Source organism: Crinia signifera, chromosome 12 (genome assembly GCF_055691185.1).
Source record: "Crinia signifera chromosome 12, ASM5569118v1, whole genome shotgun sequence".
NCBI classification, from domain to species: Eukaryota; Metazoa; Chordata; class Amphibia; order Anura; family Myobatrachidae; genus Crinia; species Crinia signifera.
The window spans coordinates 8,140,224-8,168,147 of NC_139228.1; the positions used below are offsets into that span (position 1 = coordinate 8,140,224).

At 50.0% G+C, this 27,924-nt stretch overlaps 2 protein-coding genes across 5 annotated transcripts in view; one reads left to right on the top strand and one right to left on the bottom strand.

Moving 5' to 3' along the window:
* LOC146049715 (uncharacterized) overlaps nucleotides 1-27,924 on the top strand; it is a 65,549-nt gene that overhangs the window by 26,663 nt on the left and 10,962 nt on the right. For 2 of the 4 annotated variants that reach the window (XM_083166311.1, XM_083166312.1), the window contains 2 exons: nucleotides 13,370-13,597; nucleotides 24,517-24,608. In XM_083166311.1, the coding sequence (XP_083022437.1) occupies nucleotides 24,560-24,608 (49 nt within the window). In that variant the 5' untranslated portion in view covers nucleotides 13,370-13,597; nucleotides 24,517-24,559. Of the gene's footprint in view, nucleotides 1-13,369; nucleotides 13,598-20,499; nucleotides 20,626-24,516; nucleotides 24,609-27,924 lie in introns of those variants that run through there. The other 2 variants (XM_083166314.1, XM_083166313.1) reach the window with 2 other exon arrangements.
* On the bottom strand, nucleotides 1,759-7,303 carry LOC146049717 (uncharacterized). Its single transcript, XM_083166316.1, has 4 exons — nucleotides 7,101-7,303; nucleotides 6,019-6,171; nucleotides 4,402-4,464; nucleotides 1,759-2,010 (listed from the first exon to the last, which is right to left on the bottom strand). The coding sequence occupies exons 1-4, from the start codon at nucleotides 7,198-7,200 to the stop codon at nucleotides 1,865-1,867; spliced, it is 462 nt and encodes a 153-aa protein (XP_083022442.1). The 5' UTR covers nucleotides 7,201-7,303; the 3' UTR covers nucleotides 1,759-1,864.

A 27,924-nucleotide genomic window follows, 5' to 3' on the forward strand; every position in this document is an offset into this window, starting at 1 on the left:
CAGCCAGCTTACTCTCTCCTTGATTTATATTCATTAAAAACTTAAGAGACTGATAAAAAAAAAAAACCTTAACATACATGACAGTATCACTGCTGGCTGGGCTTTCATATGTGTGTGTGGCTGTGTGCTGCTGCTGTGGGTGGTAGCTGACAGTGAAAGACAGTCTGGCCAGCCATTCAGCAGCAGCACACAGGACAGCCCCACCCCTGCCTCACTGCAACTGGTGCTGTTAGTGAGTCACTGTTGCTGTCTGCTGTGGTGTTTCTAGCACAGGTCTGGTTTGCAAATCAGTGCTGATATACAGACCACACTGTGCTAGAAGCACTACAGCAGACAGTGACACTCCAGGCAGGGAAGAGGAACTGCATGGGTTTTCAAAGATAGTGGGTGCTAGAATGAACAGTATAATACGATAGTCACTAGTAGTGACATTGTGTTGAACTCCCTTCATATTTATTTATTTATTAATAGTTTCTTATATAGCGCAGCATATTCACTTGCGCTTTACAAAAGGAGACAGTGATACAACAAACTGGGTATTTACAATCAGTCAAAGGTATGAGGGCCCTGCTCGCAAGCTTACAATCTATCAATTGATTTATTATTATGCAGCAATCATATCACAGCACCTTACAAAGGGCCTGATTCAGTTGTGAATGCAGACATTTGCACAGTTTATTTCTTTGAAATGCAATGTCAGTCACACTGCACATGTGCAGTGATTTATTAGTAACAGCGGACACAGATACTGAGTGACAGGTACAGTAGTTTCTATTTGAGGGAGGGGATGGGAGCTGGTTTGTCAAATGCAGATGTGTTTCAAACCTTAATTTGCAGTTGCACTGGCTCCAGCGTCTTTGTTCTGATGGTTATTCTAAGCAACAATGTAGTATGTTCTATGTTGCACTGTGTGTACAGTTTTTTTTGCTATTTTCTATGATCAACATAAGTTATTAGCCTGTTGCTGCAGTTAAAATCTAGGTAAAAATAGCAGATTGTGAGTTGTTGCAATAAAGTTTTGATAGTTAATGCTTCATGTTTTTTTCCTTCTGTAACAAATTTGATTTACCACAAAACATGAATCATATATCCATTGTGTGTGTATAAACTGTAACAAGATAAACTTAATAGAGGGATTATTTATCATTTCAGGAGCTTATTAGTGTATTATATGCTTTGGTAACCAGTTTATTTTAAAAAATATCTAAACATCGGTTAACATCGGTTAACATCGGGTTCACAGTACCAATGTTTAGGTCTAAATGATGTTTTGCAACCAATGTTGAAAAACATCATTTGACCGATGTTTTCTTTCGATGTCCCATCCCTAGTGTGCAGGCCCCTTTACCTGTGGGTGCACTACTCACTACTCTGGCCATTACCTCTTACCGAGGCCCTGAGTGTGCAGGCCCCTTTACCTGTGGGTGCACTACTCACTACTCTGGCCATTTCCTCTTACCGAGGTCCTTCGCATTATAAAACCACAATGTCCTGTGTGTACTGACTGCTCCTCACCTTACTTGAAAAGAGATTCTCCAGATAAGAAACACGTGGAATAAACCAGTTGGCGGACAAAACTTTTTTAGCAACTTTTTTAAACTGTGCCAGACAACTCTAGTTATTTAGACCTATCTCTGCAGACTGATTCAGGTGTGTTAGCAAAGCAAAAAGGAACACAACTGGGCAAAACCATGCTGCACTGCAGGTGGGGCAGATGTAGCATGTGCAGATAGAGTTGTAAAATACATTGTTAAGTGCCAATGCTGAAATAAGTTTAATGAAGCAGGATAAACAGAAGTAACAGCACCCCCTGCAGGCAGGTAGCAGTACTGCTGGGAGACGGTAACACAGGCTGTTATACACATTACTCTGTCCTCTCTGCCATTCTGGTGCTGGAGGGCTTCATGATCTCACTGTATATGTGATGAAGTAACAGACAGCAGGTGATAAAGAAGACACAGGCGGAAAGTGACAGGCATACCACATTCCCAGCATTCCTCTGTCTTTCTTCTGAAACATAAAAAAGTTAAGAAAACTTTTAATATAATTATATGTTTGCAATTGTAGAACATCTATCTTGTTTCCTGTATGCATAGAAAAACATACGTCACATCATTTACCACATTTTTATGCTTTTTACAGAAAATGACATGTACAATGGTCTTTAGTCATACTCTCCAACATGACCCATTCCTGGAGGGACACAATGCTCTGTTCCTGGCCTTCCCTCTTACTGTATGACTGCCCTCACCTGTGCTGCACTAGGTATTGCTGGGACAGGAGTCAGCACAGGTGGCTGCAGCATACCCTCCAACATGACCCATTCCTGGAGGTACACAATGCTCTGTTCCTGGCCTTCCCTCTTACTGTATGACTGCCCTCACCTGTGCTGCACTAAGTATTGCTGGGACAGGAGTCAGCACAGGTGGCTGCAGCATACCCTCCAACATGACCCATTCCATAGGTACACAATGCTCTGCTCCTGGCCTTCCCTCTTACTGTATGACTGCCCTCACCTGTGCTGCACTAAGTATTGCTGGGACAGGAGTCAGCACAGGTGGCTGCAGCATACCCTCCAACATGACCCATTCCTGGAGGGACACAATGCTCTGTTCCTGGCCTTCCCTCTTACTGTATGACTGCCCTCACCTGTGCTGCACTAGGTATTGCTGGGACAGGAGTCAGCACAGGTGGCTGCAGCATACCCTCCAACATGACCCATTCCTGGAGGGACACAATGCTCTGTTCCTGTGCTTCCCCCTTACTGTATGACTGCCCTCACCTGTGCTGCACTAGGTATTGCTGGGACAGGAGTCAGCACAGGTGGCTGCAGCATACCCTCCAACATGATCCATTCCATAGGTACACAATGCTCTGCTCCTGGCCTTCCCTCTTACTGTATGACTGCCCTCACCTGTGCTGCACTAGGTATTGCTGGGACAGAAGTCAGCACAGGTGGCTGCAGCATACACTCCAACATGACCCATTCCTGGAGGGACACAATGCTCTGCTCCTGGCCTTCCCTCTTACTGTATGATTACCATCACCTGTGCTGCACTAGGTATTGCTGGGACAGGAGTCAGCACAGGTGGCTGCAGCATACCCTCCAACATGACCCATTCCTGGAGGGACACAATGCTCTGCTCCTGGCCTTCCCTCTTACTGTATGATTACCATCACCTGTGCTGCACTAGGTATTGCTGGGACAGGAGTCAGCACAGGTGGCTGCAGCATACCCCTCCAACATGAACCATTCCTGGAGGGACACAATGCTCTGTTCCTGGCCTTCCCTCTTACTGTATGATTACTATCACCTGTGTTGAACATGGTAAGTGATAAGAAAGGTGTTTCAACACAGGTGCCAGCAATCATACAGTAACAGGGAAGCCCAGGATCAAAGCATTGTGTCCCTCCAGGAGAGGCTCGTGTTGGAGGGAATGCTGTAACCACCTGGCTGACTCCTGTCCCAGTCATGCCTAGTGTAGCACAGGTGACAGCAATCATACAGTAAGAGGGAAGTCCAGGAATAGAGTAATGTGTCCGTCCTGGAGACTGACATGTTGGAGGGTATGCTGCAGCCCCCTGCGCTGACACCTGTCTCAGCCATTCCTAGTGCAGCACAGGTGATGGCAATCATACAGTAATAGGGAAGTCCAGGAATAGAGCAACATGTCCCTCCTGGAGAGGGTCATGTTGGAGTGTATGCTGCAGTCACCTGGCTGACTCCTGTCCCCACCATACCTAGTGCAGCACAGGTGATGGTAATCATACAGTAAGAGGGAAGTCCAGGAGCAGGTCACATTTGGTAAAATAGTGGTTTTTCTTGCTATCACGTTCTCTGGAGGTGTGACATAACCTACATTAACATGACATGATTGCTTATTGAAGAGCAATATTGTGGCCGTTGTTCTACAATATCACGTCACCATGGTGCCACCTCTGGCTGTACATTTCTGTGGGGGCCCAGTGACGCGTTTCATTATAAATCATTATATGAAGCCTCCAGACCACTTGGAAAGTGTCCGGCATCCGGGAAGTGGCTCCATCTCCCAAGAGTTCAGCAGAACCATCTGAAATTGGGGAGTCTCCCGGGCATTGTGGGTAAGCAGGCAAGTATGACTATTGTCACCTGGGCACCATTTACAACTGGTAAGCCATTGATTAATACACCTGTGTTTCTGCATAGAGTAAGGAAAAGTATACTGTTGGGAACACAAATCGTATGGGAACAAGTGATAGTCAGCCAGTTGCTCCTAAAAGCTGGAAAACAGATAGAAATGACTGTTTGGATCATTTGTGTGAATGACCACTCTCCGGTTTCCAGTGTTTGGGGGCAAATGGTCGATCGTCCAACATGTTACATTACTAATGTTCTGTAACGGATTATTTCCTTATACACACCAGCTCCGAATCCAGTGGGTTCCTGTCTCATGGAAGGCGGTGGGCTGGACCTTCTTGTGGATTCTACAGATAGGATACATATATATTTATTTTAGAGAAATTGAATTTGTAGTAATATATTATATGATATGATGTGGCGCAGTTCATGTTATCGTGCCAACCACACCGCCCGCTTCACTTGGTAAGTGAGAGGAAGTGGCCAGTGGGGCACAGGGGCTGGCGGCAGCACACAGATCTCATCATGTGATCACTTGGTCGACCGTCTCTAGGGTCAACACCTCAAAAAGGTCAACATGGTCCAAAAATGATCGACACAAGCAAAAGTTTCACACAGAAAAGTATGTGGGAAAATGTCGACATGGATGTCAATGTTGACATAGTCGTGTATTAGTGTACCGCGTCCACCCACATGGCTCGCTGCACCCGGCACATTCTATGCCTACTAAAATGGGAAAGTGAGAACCAGACGACCACGTCAACCTTTTTCCATGTCAACCTTTTAAACATGGTGATCTAATGCATGTCGACGTTTTTCATGTGTGGGCCTTCTACCTATAGCTGTCGACCTATTGACTGCTGAAATAATGACCGCATACTTACAGTATGTGACTTGTGGATTGATAGATCTACAGGGTGAAATGTAATACGATGAGAGTTTCAGGAAGTGAGAGATTTGGTGAGAAATCTCCAGTTTTTTTTTTAAAGCAGCAATCATTTACAGTACACTGCAACACCAGCATGATTTTGCAGTGTAAATGATTGCCGCTTTAAAGAAATAGATAGATAGATAGATAGATAGACAGTCAGTCACTAGATCGACAGTATAAGGTCAACATGCAGTTAGGTTGACAGGATCAAAAGATCAACATGAAAAAGGTTGACATGAATTTTCAAATTTTTTCCCAGTGTCAAAGTTGACACCTGTTGGAGCATCACCACATTTCTCTGTATTATGCTATATAAAAGATTTGCTCAAGAAATGGATGAACAACTGAATACTTAGGACACAGAGGGCGGGATGTACTAAAGGGAAAATGCAGTAATACAGGGGTTTTACGGCATTTTCCTATGTACCATTACCCGTCCGCCCCGTCTCTGCCGGAGAGGTGGCGATACCCTATAGAAGCCTATGGGCTTCCATCGCTGCCCGCCGTCCGTACGACTCCCCCACCCATCCTCCATCGATCTCCTCCTCCCCCAGCAGGTGTCACAGCTGCAAGGTGACGGCTGCAGGGAGGAGGAGGAGACGCTGGGGACACTGACAGCCGCCAGGATGTGACGAAGACCCCCACACACCACATTACAGGTATCGCGGGGGTCTCCGTCACCGCACCCCGATGCTAGCCGCATATGTTAGTACATATGCGGTAGCATCTGGGCGCCAATGTATATTAATACATCCCGCCCAAAGACCGGTGAGTGACAATGACTTACCATGTACTGTGAGATTATATATCTGTGTGCATTGTCCTGATGGCTGTCTCCGGATATTAGCTGTATAGATCCCTTGGTCCTCTCTGGACAGATTGGTTATAATTAGGGAACCATCGGATGTGACGCTCAGTCGTCCTTTATACAGTTTCTCCCGATGCAGTATACCTTGATCGATAGGCTTACCTGGCTCCGTTATATCAATGTGTCTCATATCAGTCACCCAGGAGACGTCTCTGATCCCAGTCTGACCCACAGGTAGCGTCACATCTCCTCCCTCTATGCCGGATAAGTCTCTGCTCTCTCCGCAGGATGCACCTGACACACCTGAAGGAGAAACTGCATGGATACAATAATAGGAACATTTATACAACTGGTACATAGGTTACTGGGGCCTGATTCAGGCACTGCTGATCATCAAATGACGGTACAGGGTCCCTTGTAAATTAAGTCAGCTGTTCGCAAGGTGATTCACAGTGGGAGGCGTTTGTAAGCAACACAACTGCGTTTTCTGGAAATGTTGCCTAAATAGGCAGACTGGCCCTTGCCCCCCCCCCCCAGTACACAATAATGCCCCTTACATTAAATAGCATACTAATAATCCTTTATTCATATTACACCACAGTAATGCCTCTTATATTACACCACACAGTAGTGCCACTTACATTGCTTTGCATAGCAGTGTCCCTTATTCATATTACACCACAGTAATGCCCCTTATAATACACCACACCTTAGTGCCACTTACATTGCTTTGCATAGTAGTGTCCCTTATTCATATTACACCACACAGTAGTGCCCCTTACATTGCACCGCATAGTAGTGTCCCTTATTCATATTACACCACACAGTAGTGCCCCTTACATTGCCCAGCATAGCAGAGTCCCTCATTCACCTAACAACTGAGGGCGTTCTTATAATGGGTGCAAGATGCATAGCTCCCCTGTCATTTACCATACATGGGTGAGAAGTGGCATCAGCGCACATAACATGAACTGATACCACTTCTCCCCCACAACATCTGCCCCCCTATCTCTTGACCAATGAATGGCACTGCCATGTGTCACACTCCATCAACTCACACCCTGACAACTGCCATCCTGACCAGGGAGTAGATAAAACCCTACATTAGAAATACTTATTACTTTAAGCTCAGGTGGTTGTAGCTTACATCGGTTACCACCCCAGACGTCCCTGGTGACCGGTCTTCCCCAGCACACACACACACAGCGTACAATACAGAGTAATTACTGGTGTATATCACTCACCGTGGTGCAGACAGAGGAGCACTAAGCCATAGAGGAGGGTTCGCATGTCTGTATGTGAGGTGTCCCCACCGCTGTACGACTGTATGTACATGTAACACATTACTAATAGCACAGTGTCTGCATTATACCAGCTTCAGTAGGATGTGGTTCTCTGAGCACTGAGACCACTGGTCAGCACCTACTGTCTTCAGGTGGGTGGGGGATTCTCGCTAAGCTCACATGGTTTCTATTCTTTTGTTTTCCACTCCAGAAGTAGCATCAGAGCATAGAGTATGGCTCATACAACCAACCACAGGCCGGTTGTATGAGCCGCCGACAGGCGGTATTCCGGCGGTCATTAGACCGATGTTGGAATTCCGACTGCCGGGACTCAGACAGGAGGGCGAGCGATACAGAGTTCAATTCTCCCCTATTGGGGGTTGTGATCCTTATAACCAGCCTGGTGTGATGCCATAGATCAGTATATGACACACCTATATTCCAAAATTCAAACAGAAGACCCACACGAACTGGCAGTGAGTGCTGGCAAATTTGCACATCAACTGAGTATCGAATGACTGTGACTGCATCCTGGCCACAACGTGCGAGCACAACACCAAACAGCGACAACAAATCTCAAGGCAGCCGGCATTTGGGGGGGATAATCTGACATTTTCTGGGAGTCTGGTAAAAGGCAGATGTGCCCAGGTGTTTTCATTGAGCTCCGGCCCGGATGAGCCTGTATCTGTCGCAGAGTTGTGTTACGCACACTGGCACAGACTGGGAAATGATTCAATGCTTCAGGAATTGCGTGTGAATTGGCAGCTGGCTGGTGATAAGTGATCCATTCGCAGATTTGTCTGGGGAGGTGATCTCACGGGCAGGCGGTCATCTGCAAATGTGCACAGCAGCAATCACTTCTGAATCAGGCCCAATATTGTATTTTTTTATTATTATTATTGGTTTGTACTAGAATCGGTGGGTCTACCTCAAGATGGTCGACAGTCATTAGGTGGACACCATTGGGTCGACATACTGGAAGGTTGACAGGTGTCTAGGTCGACATGGGTTAGGTCAACAGTCAAAAGGTCGACATGCTGTTTTTCACAGGTTTTTTTTAGCCGACATGTGCCGACAGGCGGTATTTCATGCGCTACCATGCACTTGGGCGTGGTGGGAGAATAAAATAGTGTGCAGAGCGCAGTGAGACACTGTGCCCGAAGCATGGCAAGCTATGCGAGGGGATGCGGTGCACTTAAAACTGTGTGTCGACATTTGGGTAAAAAAAACCATGTCGACCCACCCCATGTCAACCTAACAGTTGTGTTGACCTAGACATCTGTCGACCAAATCCCATGTCGACCTAGTCATATCGAAAGCCACCAAAGTATGTGCAGGATAGCATTACATCGAATCACACACCATTGTAGCCTATTGCATGTGATTGGAACTAGATACAATGTGATCTAGCACACAACGCACCGTGTGTGGGCACCACAAGATGGGAGTTCTAATGGAGATGGGATGTTGTCCATAGCAACCAATCAAATTCTAGAAGGTCCTAAATAAATAAGTAGAATCTGTTGCTATGGACCCACACCCCATCTATAATATAACTCCCATTTACCCCATTCTGCTGAATAGGGCATGGTGGGTGAATGGTTGGCGGGGCATAGTGGGCGTTGAGCAGAAGGGGTATGAGAGAAACTGTACAGACGCACAGCCGACTATAGCCTCCAGTTACTTCCCACTGAGCTCCTACTGTACTACATCATGCACCCCTGTACCCCACAGCATTTCCGTCACACACCTGCCCCCCACACCCCCAGCATCTCTGTCACACACCTGCCCCCCTGTGTCCCACATGCCCCCAGCATCTGTCACACACCTGCCCCCCACATGCCCCAGCATCTCTGTCACACACCTGCCCCCCTGTGCCCCAGCATCTGTCCCCCACATGCCCCCAGCATCTGTTACACACCTGCCCCCCCACATGCCCCCAACATCTGTAACACACCTGCAGCCCACATGCCCCACATACCCCCAGCATCTCCGTCACACACCTGCCCCCCACATGCCCCAGCATCTCTGTCACACCTGCCCCCTGTGTCCCACATGCCCCCCGCATCTGTCACACACCTGCTGCCCTGTGCCTCATATGCCCCCAGCATCTGTCACACACCTGCCCCCCACATGCCCCAGCATCTCTGTCACACACCTGCCCCCCACATGCCCCAGCATCTCTGTCACACACCTGCCCCCCTGTCCCCCACATGCCCCCAGCATCTGTTAAACACCTGTCCCCCACATGCCCCCAGCATCTGTTAAACACCTGTCCCCCACATGCCCCCAGCATCTGTTACACACCTGCCCCCCCACATGCCCCCAGCATCTGTCACGCACCTGCCCCCCACATGCCCCAGCATCTCCGTCACACACCTGCCCCCCACATGCCCCAGCATCTCTGTCACACCTGCCCCCTGTGTCCCACATGCCCCCAGCATCTGTCACACACCTGCCCCCCACATGCCCCCAGCATCTCTGTCACACACCTGCCCCCCACATGCCCCAGCATCTGTCACACACCTGCCCCCCACATGCCCCAGCATCTCTGTCACACACCTGCCCCCCACATGCCCCAGCATCTCTGTCACACCTGCCCCCTTGTGCCCCACATGTCACCAGCATCTCCGTCACACACCTGCTGCCCTATGCCCTACATGCCCCCAACATCCCTGTCACACACCTGCCCCCCTGTGCCCCAGCATCTGTCACACACCTGCCCCCCTGTGCCCCAGCATCTGTCACACACCTGCCCCCCTGTGCCCCACCATCTGTCACACACCTGGCCCCCTGTGCCCCACCATCTGTCACACACCTGCCCCCCTGTGCCCCACCATCTGTCACACACCTGCCCCCCTGTGCCCCACATGCCCCCAGGATCTCTGTCACACACCTGCCCCCCCCCCCCTGTGCCCCACATACCCCCAGGATCTGTCACACACCTGCCCCCCTGTGCCCCACATGCCCCCAGCATCTCCGTCAAACACTTGCTGCCCTGTGCCCCGCATATGCCCCAGCATCTCCGTCAAACACCTGCTGCCCTGTGCCCCACATGCCCCAGCATCTCCATCAGGGCTGGACTGGCCATCTGGCACATGCCAGAAGGGCCGATGGCCTTGTGGGCCGATTTTGTACACACTGAGCGCCGCCAAGCATTGTGACGCAGCAACACCCTTACGGTACCGTGCCTGAGCCGCCATCCTCTCTATCTCTGCTCAGCTGTCCTGCTGATGCTTCCAGTCTGCGCTACACCTGCCTGTCACAGTGTGTATTACAGGCAGCAGCGCCGGGAGCCTTACACTTTCATCCAGAGGTTGGCTGATCTGTCCCTCCCATGCCCGCCCGCACAGGCAGTAGTAACTGCAGCGTCTCCCTGCTGCTTTATGAGTTTCTGTTCCTCCTACTAAGCAAGAAACGCTTCCCCCTGCACTCCGATTACAAGCCCACCCCCTCTACAAGCTGCTGCACTGGGAACCAAGAAAGAGGACAGGCAGATGTCACCCTCTGGCATCCGGTTCTTCTACAGTAAGCTCCAATAGAATCCATTTTCATTGAAAATTCTTTTTCCCTGCTGGAATAAGGTGTCATTCCTGACATAAAAGTTATCCTAAAACAGGATTCATCCCTTACACCTATATTTAAAGGGTTTAGAAAAACTGTCCCCTATGAAGTCATTTGTATAACGAAACGCGTCGGGTATTTGTTTCTTGGAAGATCTGAAATATGAAGCTTGTGTCTGAAAAATAAATTATGTTTTTTAAAATTTTTTAATTTGTTGTGTCTACTATAAATTGTATGTAAAAGGTGGTGGACATCACAGAGCGCACTCTATATATTTTCTCCTACATCTATCTTTCCGTCCTCCTACTAACAGGGAGGAATAATAGAGAGCTGCTACCATTCCTAGCGCAAACAAAAGTCTATCTTATATATATAGGAGTGTAGGTGTGGCACTCGTAGCAACTTCTTCAAATAAGCACGAAAAAGCGCTCTTACCAAGTCACCCTATCGTCCCTTGTTTTTATACGTTACCTAAAATCCACAAGGGGATACTTCCCCCTCCTGTCCACCCCATTGTGTCCGCAAGAGGCTCTCTACTACAGCCTGCAGCCACTTATTTGGACGATCTTTTACAACCTTTAATTAAAGTGCAACAGACCTTTTTGTTGGATACAACCACTTTCCTGCAACAGTTACATGACGATTTTGGCACTATCCCCATTCTATCAGACGAATGCTGCCTAGCAACCATTGATATAGTGAATCTTTATACTATGATTCCTCACTCACTTGGACTGTCAGCTCTTAAAAAATTCTTGTCCAACCAAAGTGCTTTTGACCCAGCGAAAATTGAGTTTTTGGTTGATTTGATGGATTTAATTTTGTATAACAATTTTTTTCTGTTTAATAACACTTTTTATTTACAGACACGTGGCTGTGCTATGGGCACTTCCGTAGCTCCATCTTACGGCAATATCTTTATGTTTTCTGCCGAATATGACATCTTTTTGAGTAACTCATTTTTTTCACAGCATTTTATGATGTTCAAAAGATATATAGACGATTTGTTTGTTATCTGGAAAGGTGAGGGAAAGATCTTAAAGGATTATATTGAAGCGCATAATGTCACCGATAATGCCATTAAGTTCACCTTTGAAATTTCCAAAGATACTGTACATTTCTTAGACACTGAGTTTAAATTCAAATCAGGCATTATTTCTACAAGTGTATACTTAAAAGCGACAGATCGCAATACAATGCTTTCTCCCTCTAGTTTTCATCCACAAAATCTTGTAAATTCATTACCTTACTCACAATTGTTGAGATATTTTCGCATTAATAGCGATCCGGTTTTTTGTGATGTGCAACTCAACACATTAATTGAAAAATTTGTACAGAGGGGCTATAAACGCAATGACCTCATGGTATGTAAAGAGAAGGGCCTATGTGCTGACCGCATCTCTATGCTGCAACCTAAACCTAAAAAGGATTCCCTGACTAAAATGATACCTTGGGTTAATCAATACAATGCAGCTTCAACAGAAACGACAGCCTTGGTTAAATCTAATTGGCCGATCATTAACAGTGACAAATCATTACCTTTGACAGAACATTGAGTCATGCCCTGTTATACCAAAGGCCGTAGCCTCAAAGATCTATTGGTTAAAACCAATAATAATTTCAATACCGATACCACAGCCTACACTTGGCTGGGAGGTATTCGATATGGTTGTTTCAGATGTCCGTGTACCACTTGTCAGTTTATGTTATCAGGTGATTCTTTTAATCATCCACATATGGGCAAAGTATACAAGATTAAACATAATTTTACCTGCAACTCAACTTACGTTGTCTACCAACTTATCTGTCCATGCAGTCTTTCCTATATAGGAAAGACTGAGAGAAAATTTAAAGAAAGAATGACTATGCATCGCAGCACAATCCGTAAAGCTTTGAGTACAGGGAACAGTGAATATCCAGTAGCCCGTCATTTTGTTGAACAGAAACACTCTCTCAGCAGTCTACGGTATCGGATGATAAACTGCATTCCGCCTAACTCGCGTGGTGGTAACTGTGGGGCGCAGCTACTGCGTTGTGAGTCTCGGGTGGATACACCGACTCAACACCATAGCTCCCAGAGGGCTTAATGAACAGATTTCATTCACTGTGTTTAGATCTAGGTGACATTGTACTTCTGTACATGTCTCTTACCTCTAGATTCCTAGTGTCATCAGTTGATGTCGTCTTTAAATTCGTTTGAAAATCGTTGCATTGCTACTATGAACAGGAGATTAATATTTGCTGTTTTATTTCTCATGCTTCTGAGTAATAAGTGTATTGGATTAGGAATGGGATTTATTATGTATATTATGCGTGTACTTGTTATGCTGGGTACACACCAAAACGATTTTGGCACTATCCCATCAATCTGGATCCAATTCAGACTGATTGGATGCAGATTGGATGCAGATTTGGTCAAAATCGTTTGGTTGGATCTGAATTGGATCCGAATCCGATCCTACCTGCTGTAGGTAGGATCTGTAAAAGATCCATTCATCTGAATACAGAGGGGATCGGATCGTATGCAAATCGTATGTAAATCGTACGATCCGATTCGCATACGATTTGCATTCAATCCAAATCGTTTTGGTGTGTACCCAGCATTAGTATGTTGTTAAAGTCCTTTTGCAATTTTTGACACTGTAATTTACGGCATATATCCACAGGTTAAAGTGAAGCTGAGCAACCGATACCTGATATATTTCATTCATAGTGCGGCTGCACATTATTGCTCTATGGCATTCCACTTGTTGATACCATTACCATGGTAACAGGATTTCTTCTGCACGTAACACGCCACCCCACCGTATGACGTGCTACTATCACGGCGGGTGGGCTGAACCTTCACTCACGGCATCTCAGCCTCACTTCCCTGATGTCATGCCACTATAAAGGTATGTGTCTTGTCTTTTATATTTGTAACCTGATGACAATTTTATGAATAGAAATGTTGTTATCTAAAGTTTTTCGTGCTCATTTGAAGAAGTTGCTACGAGTGCCACACCTACGCTCCTATATACACTATTTCCAGTGGAGGCACCGGCTCATCATTATTTATCTCCGGGAGTGCCAAACCTCAGTTGGAACTATATATATATATATATATATATATATAGTCGTCTCTATCTCTCTCCCACCCAGTCGCCCCTGTCGTCTCTATCTCTCTCCCACCCAGCCACCCCTGTCGTCTCTATCTGGCTCCCGTTCCCCTCCAGAATCCTCTTCAAACACCTCACACTTACATACAGGGCCATCTCTAATTCCATTGCTCCATATATCTCTAACCTCATCTCCATTCATACACCCTCCCGCCCTCTACGGTCGGCTGACGACTGTCGTCTCTCCTCCACCCTGATCACTGCTTCCCATGCTAGAGTACAGGACTTTGCCCGTGCTGCACCCCTTCAGTGGAACGCACTCCCTCGCTCCATTAGACTCTCTCCGACCTTGCAAAGCTTCAAACGGCACTGAAAACTCACCTATTCATCAAAGCGTACCCTTCCACTGCATGAACCAGATGGTTCTCCGACCCCTTGCCTGTTTACATCCTGCTATCTAGCCACCACCCACTTGCTTGCACCTTTTGTAATCTGTCTGTCTCCCCTTCCTACTAGATTGTAAGCTCCTCCGAGCAGGGCCCTCTTTCCTCCTGTTGTCAAAGCCCTCTTCTCTTCACATTTCATTCACAGGTCTCCTATGCTCCAACACTCAGTGACCATCTTCGTCTGCATACTCATCTCCATCATTGGCCTCAAGCCTCTAGTTGTATGTTGATTGAGTCCTCACTACTTATATTTAAGCTGTAATGTGTATTGAACTGTGGCGCTCTTTATTTGTACTCTACTTTTGTTATTTATTCAATATTATGCAAAGTTTTGTTCCCTGTATTGTTCCATTGTACGGCGCTGCGAAACACTTGTGGCGCCTTATAAATAAAATTATAATAATAATCTGTCTCTCCCACCCAGCCGCCCCTGTCGTCTCTATCTCTCGCCCACCCAGCCACCCCTGTGGTCTCTTTCTCTCGCCCACCCAGCCACCCCTGTGGTCTCTTTCTCTCGCCCCCACACAGCCACCCCTGTCGTCTCTATCTCTCTCCCACCCAGCCGCCCATTGTCTCTATCTCTCTCCCACCCAGCCGCCCCTGTTATCTCTATCTCTCGCCCACCCAGCTGCCCCTGTCGTCTCTTTCTCTTGCCCACCCTGTCGCCCCTGTCGTCTCTTTCTCTCGCCCACCCAGCCGCCCCTGTCGTCTCTATCTCTCGCCCACAAAGCCGCCCCTGTCGTCTCTATCTCTCTCCCACCCAGCTGCCCCTGTCATCCCTATCTCTCTCCCACCCAGCTTCATTGTCTCTCTCCTCTCCTTCCACTATCCCACTACCCGGCAGCTACCTTTCTCCCACCCAGTGGCAGATGTGGGTCTGTGTCAGCATCCATTTATCTGTGTCAACATCCATATGTCAGCGTCTATGTGTCAGCATCCCTGTGTCTGGTTGTCTGTGTGCCAGCATCCATGTGTCAGGGTCTATCAGTGTATCAGCATCAGTGTGTGTGTGTGTCAACTTCATTGTGCGTCAGAATAAGTGTATCAGCTTTTCAGTCTTGTCTTGTCCTGCCTCCTGCCCCTACTGTACCTCTACCTCCCTCTGAGCTATCTTTGCTGCCTGTGGCTACTGCAACCTGCACTGCAATCTGCAGTGCAGACTCAGTGAGAATTCACGGCACAGACCACATGTGTAATGTGTGTTCCATACTGGTTAATGGGCATCACAGTGTGCGTCACCATGTGTAATGGGCATAACAGTGTGCGTCACCATGTGTAATGGGCATAACAGTGTGCGTCACCATGTGTAATGGGCATAACAGTGTGCATCACCATGTGTAATGGGCATAACAGTGTGAGTCACCATGTGTAATGGGCATAACAGTGTGCGCCACCATGTGTAATGGGCATAACAGTGTGCGCCATCATGTTTAATGGGCATCACAGTGTGCGTCACCATGTGTAATGGGCATAACAGTGTGCGTCACCATGTGTAATGGGCATAACAGTGTGCGTCACCATGTGTAATGGGCATAACAGTGTGCATCACCATGTGTAGTGTGCGCCACCATGTGTAATGGGCATAACAGTGTGCGTCACCATGTGTAATGGGCATCACAGTGTGCGTCACCATGTGTAACGGGCATAACAGTGTGCGTCACCATGTGTAATGGGCATAACGGTGTGCGTCAGCATGTGTAATGGGCATAACTGTGTGCGTCCCCATGTGTAATGGGCATACCGGTGTGCGTCACCATGTGTAACGGGCATAACTGTGTGCGTCACCATGTGTAACGGGCATAATGGTGTGCGTCAGCATGTGTAATGGGCATAACTGTGTGCGTCCCCATGTGTAATGGGCATACCGGTGTGCGTCACCATGTGTAATGGGCATAACAGTGTGCGTCACCATGTGTAACGGGCATAATGGTGTGCGTCAGCATGTGTAATGGGCATAACTGTGTGCGTACCCATGTGTAATGGGCATACCGGTGTGCGTCACCATGTGTAACGGGCATAACTGTGTGCGTCACCATGTGTAACGGGCATAACGGTGTGCGTCAGCATGTGTAATGGGCATACCGGTGTGCGTCACCATCAGGGGCGGATCCAGGATAAAATGACAGGGGGGGCACCATGATAAAAGAGGGTTTAGGTGGGAGAGGGCCAGTTTTAGTGGTGCCAGTGTACATGCTAAGAGAGCGGCAGAGAGAGGGTGGCAATGGGATTAAAAATAGGCCCTGGCATTTAAAGTACGCAGGCCCACCATGGCAACAAAAGTGAAGGATGTAGTTGTGCGCGCGCCGAAGGCGCGCTCTGGAAAAGGGGGTGTGGCCACTCAACAGGGGGCATGTCCTTGAGTGTAGTGTACAACACCATATACAACTTCTACACATTATGCAACAAAATACTAGACCCCATTATACTTGCCCCTTACACATGATGCCAAATGGAATGAGCCAAAATTCACATAATGCCACATGGATTGTGTCAAAATTCACATAATGCCACACGGATTGAGCCAAAATTCACATAATTCCACACGGATTGAGCCAAAATTCACATAATGCCACATGGATTGAGCCAAAATTCACATAATGCCACACGGATTGAGCCAAAATTCACATAATGCCACACGGATTGAGCCAAAATTCACATAATAACACACGGATTGAGCCAAAATTCACATAATAACACACGGATTGAGCCAAAATTCACATAATGCCACATGGATTGAGACAAAATTCACATAATGCCACACGGATTGAGCCAGAATTCACATAATGCCACACAGATTAAGACAAAATTCACAATACGCTTCATAAACAGGGACATTGTCCACCAAAGGCGCGCATTAAACATTTACACCAGGCATGTCCAACGTTGGCCCTCCAGATGTTGTGAAACATCACATCCCAGCATGCTTTGCATTCTCTAATAGCAGAACTGTGGCAAAGCATGCTGGGATGTGTAGTTTCACAACATCTGGAGGGCCAACGTTGGACATGCCTGATTTACACCATAAGGTCTACTGCACGTTAAGTTACACGGCATGATGTCCATTATGTATTATGCCAAACACCATAATGCCTATTAAAAATTATGCTACATACAGTAAGTGCTGCTTATCTACATGCTCATTGCCAAGGGTTCCATGCTCATTGCCAGAGGTTCCATGCTTGTTGCCATGTGGGATTACATGCTCATTGCCAACGGGGAATACATGCTTGTGGTAAATGGGGGACAGCCGCCGCCAGGCAGAAGTGATAGCCACTGACAGTGGCAGAGCCTGGCTGTATTCAGAGCACTGCAGGTCCCAGCTATTTGAAATAATACCCATTTCACACCAGAAAATGCATTCCCAGGGTGGCCCCTTTTACACCAGCCTAGTCCCTGCATTTTCTGGTGTGAGGGGGAGAGAAAACCACCCCCCCCCCCCCTTTAACCAGTTATCTCATTTAACCGGCTATATCTTCGGAACCAACTGACCCATTTACATGACACAAGTATCATATTGAAGAACCTTTGAGTGGGCTTTGAATGATTTTGGTCCAGTGAAACTGGAACGTTTGGTTCTAGAGTAATCTGCCCTCAAAGAACATGAACAGCCATGAAATTACATTTCAAAAAGAAAAAAAAATCGATTTACACGCTATATCTCTGGAACCGATTGACCGATATGGACCATCCTGGTATCATATTGAAGGCCCAGCGATTTGAAATTGAATGACATCAACCACAAGCTCCTGTGATGCCAGGGGAGGAACTCGCAGCCATCGGAACTGAGTGGGGGTCGGAAATGACGGGTCCGATATTATCCTATGGGGAAAAAATGTTACAGCTTTGCCAGGCGATATCTCCGGTTCCCGGGGGGCTAGAGACACAGGGCTGGGCTCGTTGGAAAGCTCTGGTCCTCATCTACAAATTGAATGACAGGGGGGGCACGTGCCCGGGTGCCCCCCCCCCTGAATCCGCCACTGGTCACCATGTGTAATGGGCATAACAGTGTGCGTCACCATGTGTAATGGGCATAACGGTGTGCATCAGCATGTGTAATGGGCATACCGGTGTGTGTCACCATGTGTAATGGGCATAACGGTGTGTTCCACAATGTGTAATACTTCCATTTTTGTGATGTCACGCCTCCTTTCCATGAGACCCCGCCCCTTTTCCGCTACGTGCAAGGGTCCCGCCTGCTGCAGGTGAGCCTATGTGCTCAAAATGCCATGGCCTATTTCTGGTCCCAGTCCAGCCCTGATCTCCATAATAGTATTATCCTCCAACATCTGAAAGTTAGAAACCGGTACACATTTGGAAAGGGGGCGTGGCCAATGGCAAAGAGGGTGTTGCAACAAGTAAAGGGATCGTGTCCACACCCCCTTTCCGAATATGTACAGGAGGCCAGGCCAGGGCACAGTACATTTTACAGTATATAGAAACATCCAGCGCTGGCCCTAACTGGGTACATTAATAGCTATACCCGAAAGAGCAGCGCACTAGAGCCGGCGCAGACCAGCACCACCAACTCAGGTCACACAGTCACGCTGAGCGCTCCCCTCTTCTCCCGCGGTAATGATGCCACAGATGCGTCAAGAATATAGACTATGCTCCACCAGCGTCTCTCAGACCGGGGCCGCTGGTCACATGATGACATGCCGTGCTACAATGCACCCTGGGACCCGCTACAATGCACCCCGGGGATCGGGTGCAGAAGGGCTAGAATAGGCAGAATACCTTCTTCTTTCAAGCCGCGCAGGTTCCCTTCACCTGTCAAGGAGCAAGGGAGGGAGGAGCCGCCCAATCCCTTCAAAAAACGGTACAATCGGTAGGGTACACTTTGATTTAGCCGGTACAGACCATTTAAAAACGGGGTACTTGTTTCCTATCTGGGCGCCCACGATCATAATCGCGATCATCGGGGGTAAAAATCGCGGTCATCGCGGTAATCGCGGGTAAATTGGGATGGCCGCGATTTCCCCATAGGGAACAATGTTAAAAATCCTGATTGACCGCGATTTTACTGTTAAATGCCTCAATGGACCCGATTTGGGGCCAAATAGGCCAAATTAACCCTTAAATGTCCCCCCCAATTTTTGACGCCACCCCACGATCGACGCCAACCCGAAGCGTGGCGAGCGCAGTGAGCCCGCGAGGGGCGGCGGTACGCGTCCTCCGACCGTTTCATGCCCTACTATCCACTAGGGCGTGGTGTGAGAATATAATAGTGTGGCGAGCGCAGCGAGCCACCGAGCCCGAAGCGTGGCGAGCGCAGCGAGCCCCGCGAGGGGACGCGGATAACTGTGAAGGTATCCGCGTCCCCTCGCCACGCTTCGGGCTCGGTGGCTCGCTGCGCTCGCCACACTATTATATTCTCACACCACGCCCTAGTGGATAGTAGGGCATGAAAAGGTCGGAGGACGCGTACCGCCGCCCCTCGCGGGCTCGCTGCGCTCGCCACGCTTCGGGTTGGCGTCGATCGTGGGGTGGCGTCAAAAATTGGGGGGGACATTTAAGGGTTAATTGGGGCTATTTGGGCTCTGTGGCCCATTTAACATTGATTCCTATGGGCAAATCGGGTCCATTGAGGCATTTAACAGTAAAATCGTGGCCATCGGGCCTTTTAACATTGATTCCTATGGGAAATCGGGAGCATCGCGTCGCGGGCATCGCGGGTACATTTATGGCCGGCCGCGACGCGACCGACACGATTTCCATGTTTAACATGGGTTTCAATGGGAAATCGCGGGCATTGCGTCGGTCGCGTCGCGGCCAGACATAAATGTACCCGCGATGCCCGCGACGGGCGCCCAGATAGGAAACAAGTACCAATTACGGTACTGTACCGGCTAAATCGGTACAGTTGGAGGGCACACCTGCCCCCTGTGCCCCACATGCCCCAGCTTCTCCGTCACACACCTGCTGCCCTGTTCCTCACGTGTGCGTGTGTGTGTGTGTGACGTGTGTGTGTCGCCACACGGACTGAAAAGAGAGTGAGCTGCAAATAGCAGCGAACGAAGATAAAAACTTAGCCTGTGTCCCACAAAATAGAGACATAGGTGCTGCAGGGGGGGAAGGGGCCAGATTAGGGCAGAAAGGAGATAGGGAAAAGACAATGGAATAGGCAGCCCACCCCCCAGGGCATAAGCCATACTTAAGGAGGGGGAGGACAGGGGTCAGCACACTCAGTCATCTCAGCAAGAAAGCCTCCAGCCACCGCTAGATGGCAGCAGCATTGCTATTGGCGCGATGTATGAATACTAGGAAGTCAGTCACTGCTGTCACGCAGAAAAGTCGGACTAGGTAGGTGGAGCTGCCGCTGTCGATGGGGGGAGACAGGTACAGCGCCGCCATCAGCGAGGATCGGGACAGTCAGTGCGGGTGTGTATCCTCCCATCAGTCGCCAGCAGCGCGGTGTCTGGTCCGGGGGAGCAGGGTCCGGGACGGTGACGGTGTCCACACCCTGGGATATCCCCCGTCGGTCATGTGCTGGACGACATGGCAGCTCTACCTGACCCCCTCCTCCCACCATGTCAGTGCTGCGCCCCCTCCATGTCAGTGCTGCGTGACCCCCACCTCCATGTCAGTGCTGCGCCCCCTCTCCCCCCCCCTCCATGTCAGTGCTGCCCCCCCTCCATGTCAGTGCTGCCCCCCCTCCATGTCAGTGCTGCCCCCCCTCCATGTCAGTGCTGCGCCCCTCCCCCCCTCCATGTCAGTGCTGCGCCCCCCCCCTCCATGTCAGTGCTGCGCCCCCCCCCTCCATGTCAGTGCTGCCCCCCCTCCATGTCAGTGCTGCGCCCCTCCCCCCCCTCCATGTCAGTGCTGCGCCCCCCCCTCCATGTCAGTGCTGCGCCCCTCCCCCCCTTCCATGTCAGTGCTGCGCCCCCCTCCTCCATGTCAGTGCTGCCCCCCCTCCATGTCAGTGCTGCGCCCCTCCCCCCCTCCATGTCAGTGCTGCGCCCCCCCCTCCATGTCAGTGCTGCGCCCCTCCCCCCCTTCATGTCAGTGCTGCGTGACCCCCCCTCCATGTCAGTGCTGCGCCCCCCCATGTCAGTGCTGCTCAACCCCCTTCCCCCTCCATGTTAGTGCTGCGCCCCCCCCTCCATGTCAGTGCTGCGCCCCCTTCATGTCAGTGCTGTGTGACCCCCCTCCATGTCAGTGCTGCGCCCCCCCCATGTCAGTGCTGCTCAACCCCCTTCCCCCTCCATGTCATTGCTGCCCCCCCTCCATGTCAGTGCTGCCCCCCCTCCATGTCAGTGCTGCGCCCCTCCCCCCCTCCATGTCAGTGCTGCGCCCCCTTCATGTCAGTGCTGCGTGACCCCCCCCTCCATGTCAGTGCTGCCCCCCCCCCCCATGTCAGTGCTGCGCACCCCCCCCCCGTCCATGTCAGTGCTGCAGCCCCATTCCCCCCATGGCCCGGCCGCCATGCCTCCGTAGTACCTGTGCTCTAAGGTGCCCTTGGCCTGTAATAGCTGGCTCTGATTGGTAGTCACACGTCACCTGGTATAAGGTCTTTGGGTTGACAGCATGACCTGCTTTGAGTTGTCCACTAAAGGTCGACATGCATGAAGTATGACAGTCAAAAAGTTGACATGGGGTTTTTCACCTTTCTTTTTTGCGCTGTCAGGTGCTATTCCATGCACTCCATCAACTAGGGAGGGAGAATATAAATAGTGTAGCGGGGGGAGTAGTGCTACAGTGGCAGCTGTGTGCAGAGAGGGGGGGGGGCAGCAAGGGGGAATCTTGCTCCCGTAACATTCAGAGCGGAGGAGGGCGGCAGCAGGAGCCCAAGCAGTGGCGTAACTATAGCACCGCAGCCCCCGCCACCGTGCGGGGGGGGGGGGCGCTGTGCATATGGGGGTGCCGGGGGCTGCGGTGCTATAGTTACACCTCCCCCCCCAATCCCCTGCAGGCTTACCTATTTCGCTGGTCCCGGCGGCTCCGTTCTTCTGCTGAGGACCACCACAAAATGGCCGCCCCCATATAGCAGACAGTTCTCTGAAACTGTCTGCTTATGGGGGTGGCCATTTTGTGGTGGTCCTCAGCAGAAAAACGGAGCCGCCGGGACCAGCGCGAAAGGTAAGGCTGCGGGGGGTTTGAACGGGCGGCGGGGGGGGAGGGGCGCCCAAAACGTAGCTACGCCGCTGAGCCCAAGCATCTGTCTCCTGCTATGCCTCTCCATCCCCTGGCTCACACAAGGGGCCACTGGGGGCCCCTTGTGGGGGCAGGCAGGGAGACATACACTCAATGGGGGCAGAGTGGGGGACATAGTGAATGGAGACAATGTGGGGGACATAATGTAAATGGCAGTCATACAGTGAAGGAGCAGCAGATTAGGGGACATACAGTGAAGGAGGGACAGGCTTGGGGACATACAGGGAATGGAGGCAGTGATGGACATTCGGATGGGCAGAGTGGGGGACATGCAGTGAATGGGGGCAGATTGGGGGACATACAGTGAAGGAGGGGCAGGCTTGGGGACATAAAGTGAATGGAGGCAGTGATGGATATTTGGAAATAGGGGGCAGGCTGGGGGGCATACATAGAAGGGGGGGGGGCAGGCTGGGGAATATACAGTGAAGGGGCAGGCTGGGGGACATAGAGTGAATGGGAGCAGAGTGGGGGACCATTCTGATGTGATTATGGTTCATAGAATGTCAGGCTGAATGGTCGGCCCCAACACATTTTCACCTCACCGAATCTGGCCCTCATCGCAAAAAGTTTGCCCTGCCCTATGCCCTGGAGGGTCTCACCCTCCCCCCACCCCTTGATGGAGGCATTTACAACCCACCCACACACACTGAGGCATCCTCTCTCCCCTACTCCCCATGGGACCTCCCCCCTCCACACTGAGGTATCCTTCCCCTCCCCATACCTGGGCAGTGCAGGGAAGGGATCGCGCTGGTGACCCCCTGCCCGCCATTGCGATCCCTTCCTGCGGCGTAAGTGAGATCAGTGGCGGGGTCCCTGCGGCGGATGAGAAGTAGTAGATCCCATCTGCCGCAGGGACTCCGCCGCTGATCTCACATACGTTGCAGGGACCCGCTGCCCAGGTTGGGGGGGTTGCAGGCTCTGTGCAGGCTCTGATTTACTCTGATTTCAAAGCAGGATCTTATTGGCTATCCCAAATCACATGACAGTTGTTGACAGTTGATAGCCATAAAGATCCTGCTTTGAAATCGGAGTATATCAGAGCCTGCACATCTCTAGTTTTGGAAATGCCTCCATCAGGGGGTGGGGTTTGGAAATGCCTCCATCAGGGGGTGGGGTTTGGAAATGCCTCCATCAGGGGCAGGAGGAGGGGACCCAACCTCGGTGCATATCTAATGACCGCAGTGCATATTTATTGAGAGGGTCTCCACCTGCTCATTAAATATTCACTGCACTGGGTCCTGCTCATTAGATGCACAGAGCGGGACCACTATTGGCTGGGTCCTAAATACCATTTCAGACTGCAAAAAAATGGGTCTGAAACGGGTAGGACCCTGCTTTTTTACAGTAAAATCACTGTGGACCTTTCAGACCGAACATATTACCGTTTAAATCAGGGCTGGGCAATTGCGGCCCTCCAGATGTTGAACTACACATCCCAGGATGCTTTGCATTAGTTTTGCTATGTGGCCATGCTGAAACTGATGCAAGGCATGCTGGGATGTGTAGTTCATCAACATCTGGAGGGCCGCAATTGCCCAGCCCTGGTTTAAAGGTAAAAAAACGGCAAAATACCATGTGCGGTCTTAAAGTGGCATAAACTGCTTCCTTTATCTATTATTATTTTCCTTATTTCTGCATCCTCTGTTTTCTCGGGACCTATTTGTTTATTTCTATGTTTCCACTTGTTTCATGTTATCCCCTTGTACTATTTCTAGTTCTCACATAGGCCTCTAATAGATCTTGGAGCTCGATGTAGTTGGTACTAGTTCAATTGTGACATATTCTGCTGAAAGCCGGGTGACACTTCCTCCTATACCGCTTGTCCACTGACCTAAAAATGCCAGGGTTATTGTACATGAACGTGCACCGACCTGGGATTTTTGTCAGTGGAAATGGTGACGAGGTAAGAATCCCGGGACTAGTCCTTTTTATATTCATTATAGTTTACGCTTTTCTTCTTGCACACTTGCTTGAACCCATTGTGTATTTTATAGCACTTCTCATCCTACAATAAACTGACATAATCGTAAAGCCATTTACATGTGGGTCTAGTGAGGGATTATTTGCCTTCAGGTTGGTGTGTGTGTCCCTGAATGTAATTTGTGTGTTCTTTTTCAGTCCGCTGATTGAATCCTTTGGGAGACTGAGTCCTTGAAAGACCATGAACAAACCTTCCATCTGGGTCATCTTTATTCTTTGTTTTCATAGCGGTGAGTTAATTAATGCAGATCAAACATCACTGTTGTGTGACATTATGTGGGTGGCAGTGCTGTGGTACTCATCTGGTTGTATGTCAAGCGATGGTGTACACACGGCTCCACCCGATACCGATTTTGTGCTAGATGCGTTTCGTACTAGATCCCATCGCATCTATGGGGTGATTCACACTGATTCGGAAGGGGCTGAATTTGACCTAGTTCCGATTATGGGGGGTCTGTGCATAGGTGTATGTACAGACCCCCTGTGCAAAAGCCTTTGGCGAGTATCAAACTAGCCGAGGCGTTCGCACGGGTAGGGGAGGGAGGGCGGGGGGCGGCTAGAGAGGAACTCCCAGCATGTTATGGGTGTCACCATGAAACATCCGGGCATTCCCCTGGGAACGCAGGCGGGACTTTTCTCCGAAGGGGAGAGAAATCCTTCGATGGTCGGCATCCATTGAACTATTTCTCTCCCCTTGCAATGTGTGTGTGTGTGTTCGTGTACATCCCCTTGCATGTTACAGAGGGGGAGGGTGGCGGCGGCGTTAAGCTGCTCGCTAAGCAGCAAACAGTCCTGAATCACCCCCCCTAGTGCAATATGCTACAACAGCATGCAATTTGAACTATGGGGGTTATTCTGGTTGATTCGCAAGGCTACAAATTCGCAGCATTGCAAATCCCCCAAACCCCACCCTGCAAATGTCCGGCAGCGCGGGTTCGCCCGCACAGGCTGTGAATGGATGTTTAACATAAACATCCATTCGTACGCCGCGGGTAACCTCCCACATCTGGTCGCCGACCATAGAAAGTTGTGGAAAGTACACACATATGTGTACGCTGGGACGGATATGGGCGGGTAGCTGACATCCGGTGAAGTCAGCTGGCAGCCCCCCCGCAGCCGCGTCACCACCTCATTACCATGAAACGCTGGCCGTTCCCATATAGTAATGGGGCTGCCGGGCGCTCTCCGCCACCCGCTCGCCTTGTACGGTGTGTGTACCCAGCGAGCAGAATGTTCGCAGTGGGTGCACGCACCCTTTGCCTGCATGCGCAGAAATGCAGCATAGGACCGAATGAATAAGAATAACCCCTTAGATGTGTTCATATAAAAAGTACTGCACACACACCTTATTTGGCTTGTGATATGAACTGGGTGTGATCCTGACAGTCATTAGCCCGACATCGGGATCCCGACTGGCCGGACCCAGACAGCATGGTGAGCGCAACTAAGCCCCTTGTGGGCACACTGCGCTTGCCACGCTGCGGGGACGGTGGCTCACTACACTCGCCACCTATTCTCCCTCTATGGGGGTCGTGGACCCCCACGAGGGAAAAGAGTGGGTGGCCGTCGGGAACCCTGCTGTCGGTGTTCTAACAGTCGGGATCCTGACGTCGGGCCCCCGTCCGGCACCCATATGAACTACTAGATTGTAAGCTCCTCCGAGCAGGACCCTCTTCCCTCCTGTTGTCAAAGCCCTCTTCTCTTCACATGTCACTCACAGCTCTCCTATACTCCAACACTCAGTGACCATCTGCATACTCATCTCCATCATTGGCCTCAAGCCTCTAGTTGTACGTTGATCAAGTCCTCGCTACTTATATCTAAGCTGTAATGTGTATTGATCTGTGGCGCTCTTTACCTGTACTCTATTTTTGTTATTTATTCAATGTAATGCCAAGTTTTGTCTCCCTGTATTGTTCCTTTGTGGCATACGGTCGTATTTTCGACAGTCATTAGGTCGACACCGTTGGGTCAACAGGTGGGAAGGTTGACTGGGTTATAGGTCGACCGGTTATAGGTTGACATGAGTTTATGTCGACATATGCGTTAGGTCGACATGGGTTTTTTCACTGTGTTTTGAGCCGACATGTGCCGCCAGGCGGTATTTCATGCCGTACCATCCACTAGGGCGTGGCGGGAGAATAAAATAGTGTGCCGAGCGCGACACATAGCGAGCGATGCGAGGGGCTGCGGTTGACTTCCAACTGTGTCGACATTCGGGTAAAAAAAACAGTGAAAAAAACCCATGTCGACCTAACACATATGTTGACCTAAACCCATGTCGTCCTAGAATCCTGTCGACCTTGACCCACGTCGACCTAGAACCCTGTCGACCTTCCACCCTGTCGACCTAACGGTGTTGACCTAACTATGGGTGATAAAATGATCCACACCCTCCTTTGTATGGCGCTGCGAAACACTTGTGGCGCCCTATAAATAAAATGATAACTATGCAGCAAAAGAAACACCGTGCGATTTTAAACTACAAGTGATGTGATTTGAATTAAAGAGTTAAAAACTCATCCAAGAATCGCACTGTGTGTGGGCACCTTGACTTTGCTGTAGTATTACACCCATTCTGGGATAGAAGCAGGGCCGTTTCCAGAGGCGGACAAGCCATGCAGCAACCCGGGGCGCCGCACGGCTTGTCCGCCTCTGTTTGACAGCCGGGGCGCCCTGCAGCTCCCCCAGCGCCGCGGCTGCCGCAGCCTCCTCCCCGGCGTCCACACACAACAAGCAGAGGGAGGGGAGGGGAACGCATCGCGCGTCTCTCCTTCCCCCTCGCTCAGTGTGTCACTGGGCTGTCAGCCTATCAGAGCTCGCGGGCTGGCAGCCGATAAGGAGCCAGCCCGCGGGGTATGAATGGCTGATGGGCGACGGCTCAGGACAGACAGGTACACACTACATAGTTAAGGGGAAGGATAGAAGCGCGATGTCCTCCCCTCCCCAAGGAAGCAGCAGCAGAGGCAAAGGCAATGGCACAGGGGGAGACACAGACACAGTGAGTTTGGCACTTTGGGGGCATAGATCTATGGCACTGTGGGGGCATATTTGGCACTGTGGGGGCATACATCTGTGGCACTGTGGGGGCATATATCTGTGGCACTGTGGGGGCATATATCTGTGGCACTGTGGGGGCATATGTTTTGCACTATGGGGGGCATAAGTGTGGCACTGTGGGGGCATATGTGGCACTGTGGGGGCATATGTGGCACTGTGGGGGCATATGTGTGGCACTGTGGGCAATTCTCGCAGTACCATGTTATGTATTTGGTTGGGGGGGGGGGGCATTTTTTTTCCTTCGCCCTGGGAGCTAAATTGTCTAGAAACGGCCCTGGATAGAAGCCACAAGCTCTGTCCTTGGGAGAGGGAAAGTGCAGTATTGCACAGAAGGCAGCTGAGGCTCTCCATTACTACTGTTGGTTGAGTGCATTTTGTGGTTGTCGTTGATCACTATCTTCTGGATGGTTCCACACTATTGAAGATGCTAAACAGTGTCAACTAGGTGGCATCTCGCTCACAAGCCTTCAAGTGCTTCATGGACCC

Bases quoted from the DNA above. Each gene is read 5' to 3' on its own strand.
- LOC146049717 (XM_083166316.1), bottom strand. From the start codon at position 7,200: ATGTGTTACATGTACATACAGTCGTACAGCGGTGGGGACACCTCACAT. The intron at 4,465-6,018 runs GTAAGCCTATCG...TCCTATCTGTAG, and splicing joins CATTGATATAACGGAGCCAG to AATCCACAAGAAGGTCCAGC. The intron at 2,011-4,401 runs GTGTGTATAAGG...TTTATGTTTCAG, and splicing joins ACCCACTGGATTCGGAGCTG to AAGAAAGACAGAGGAATGCT.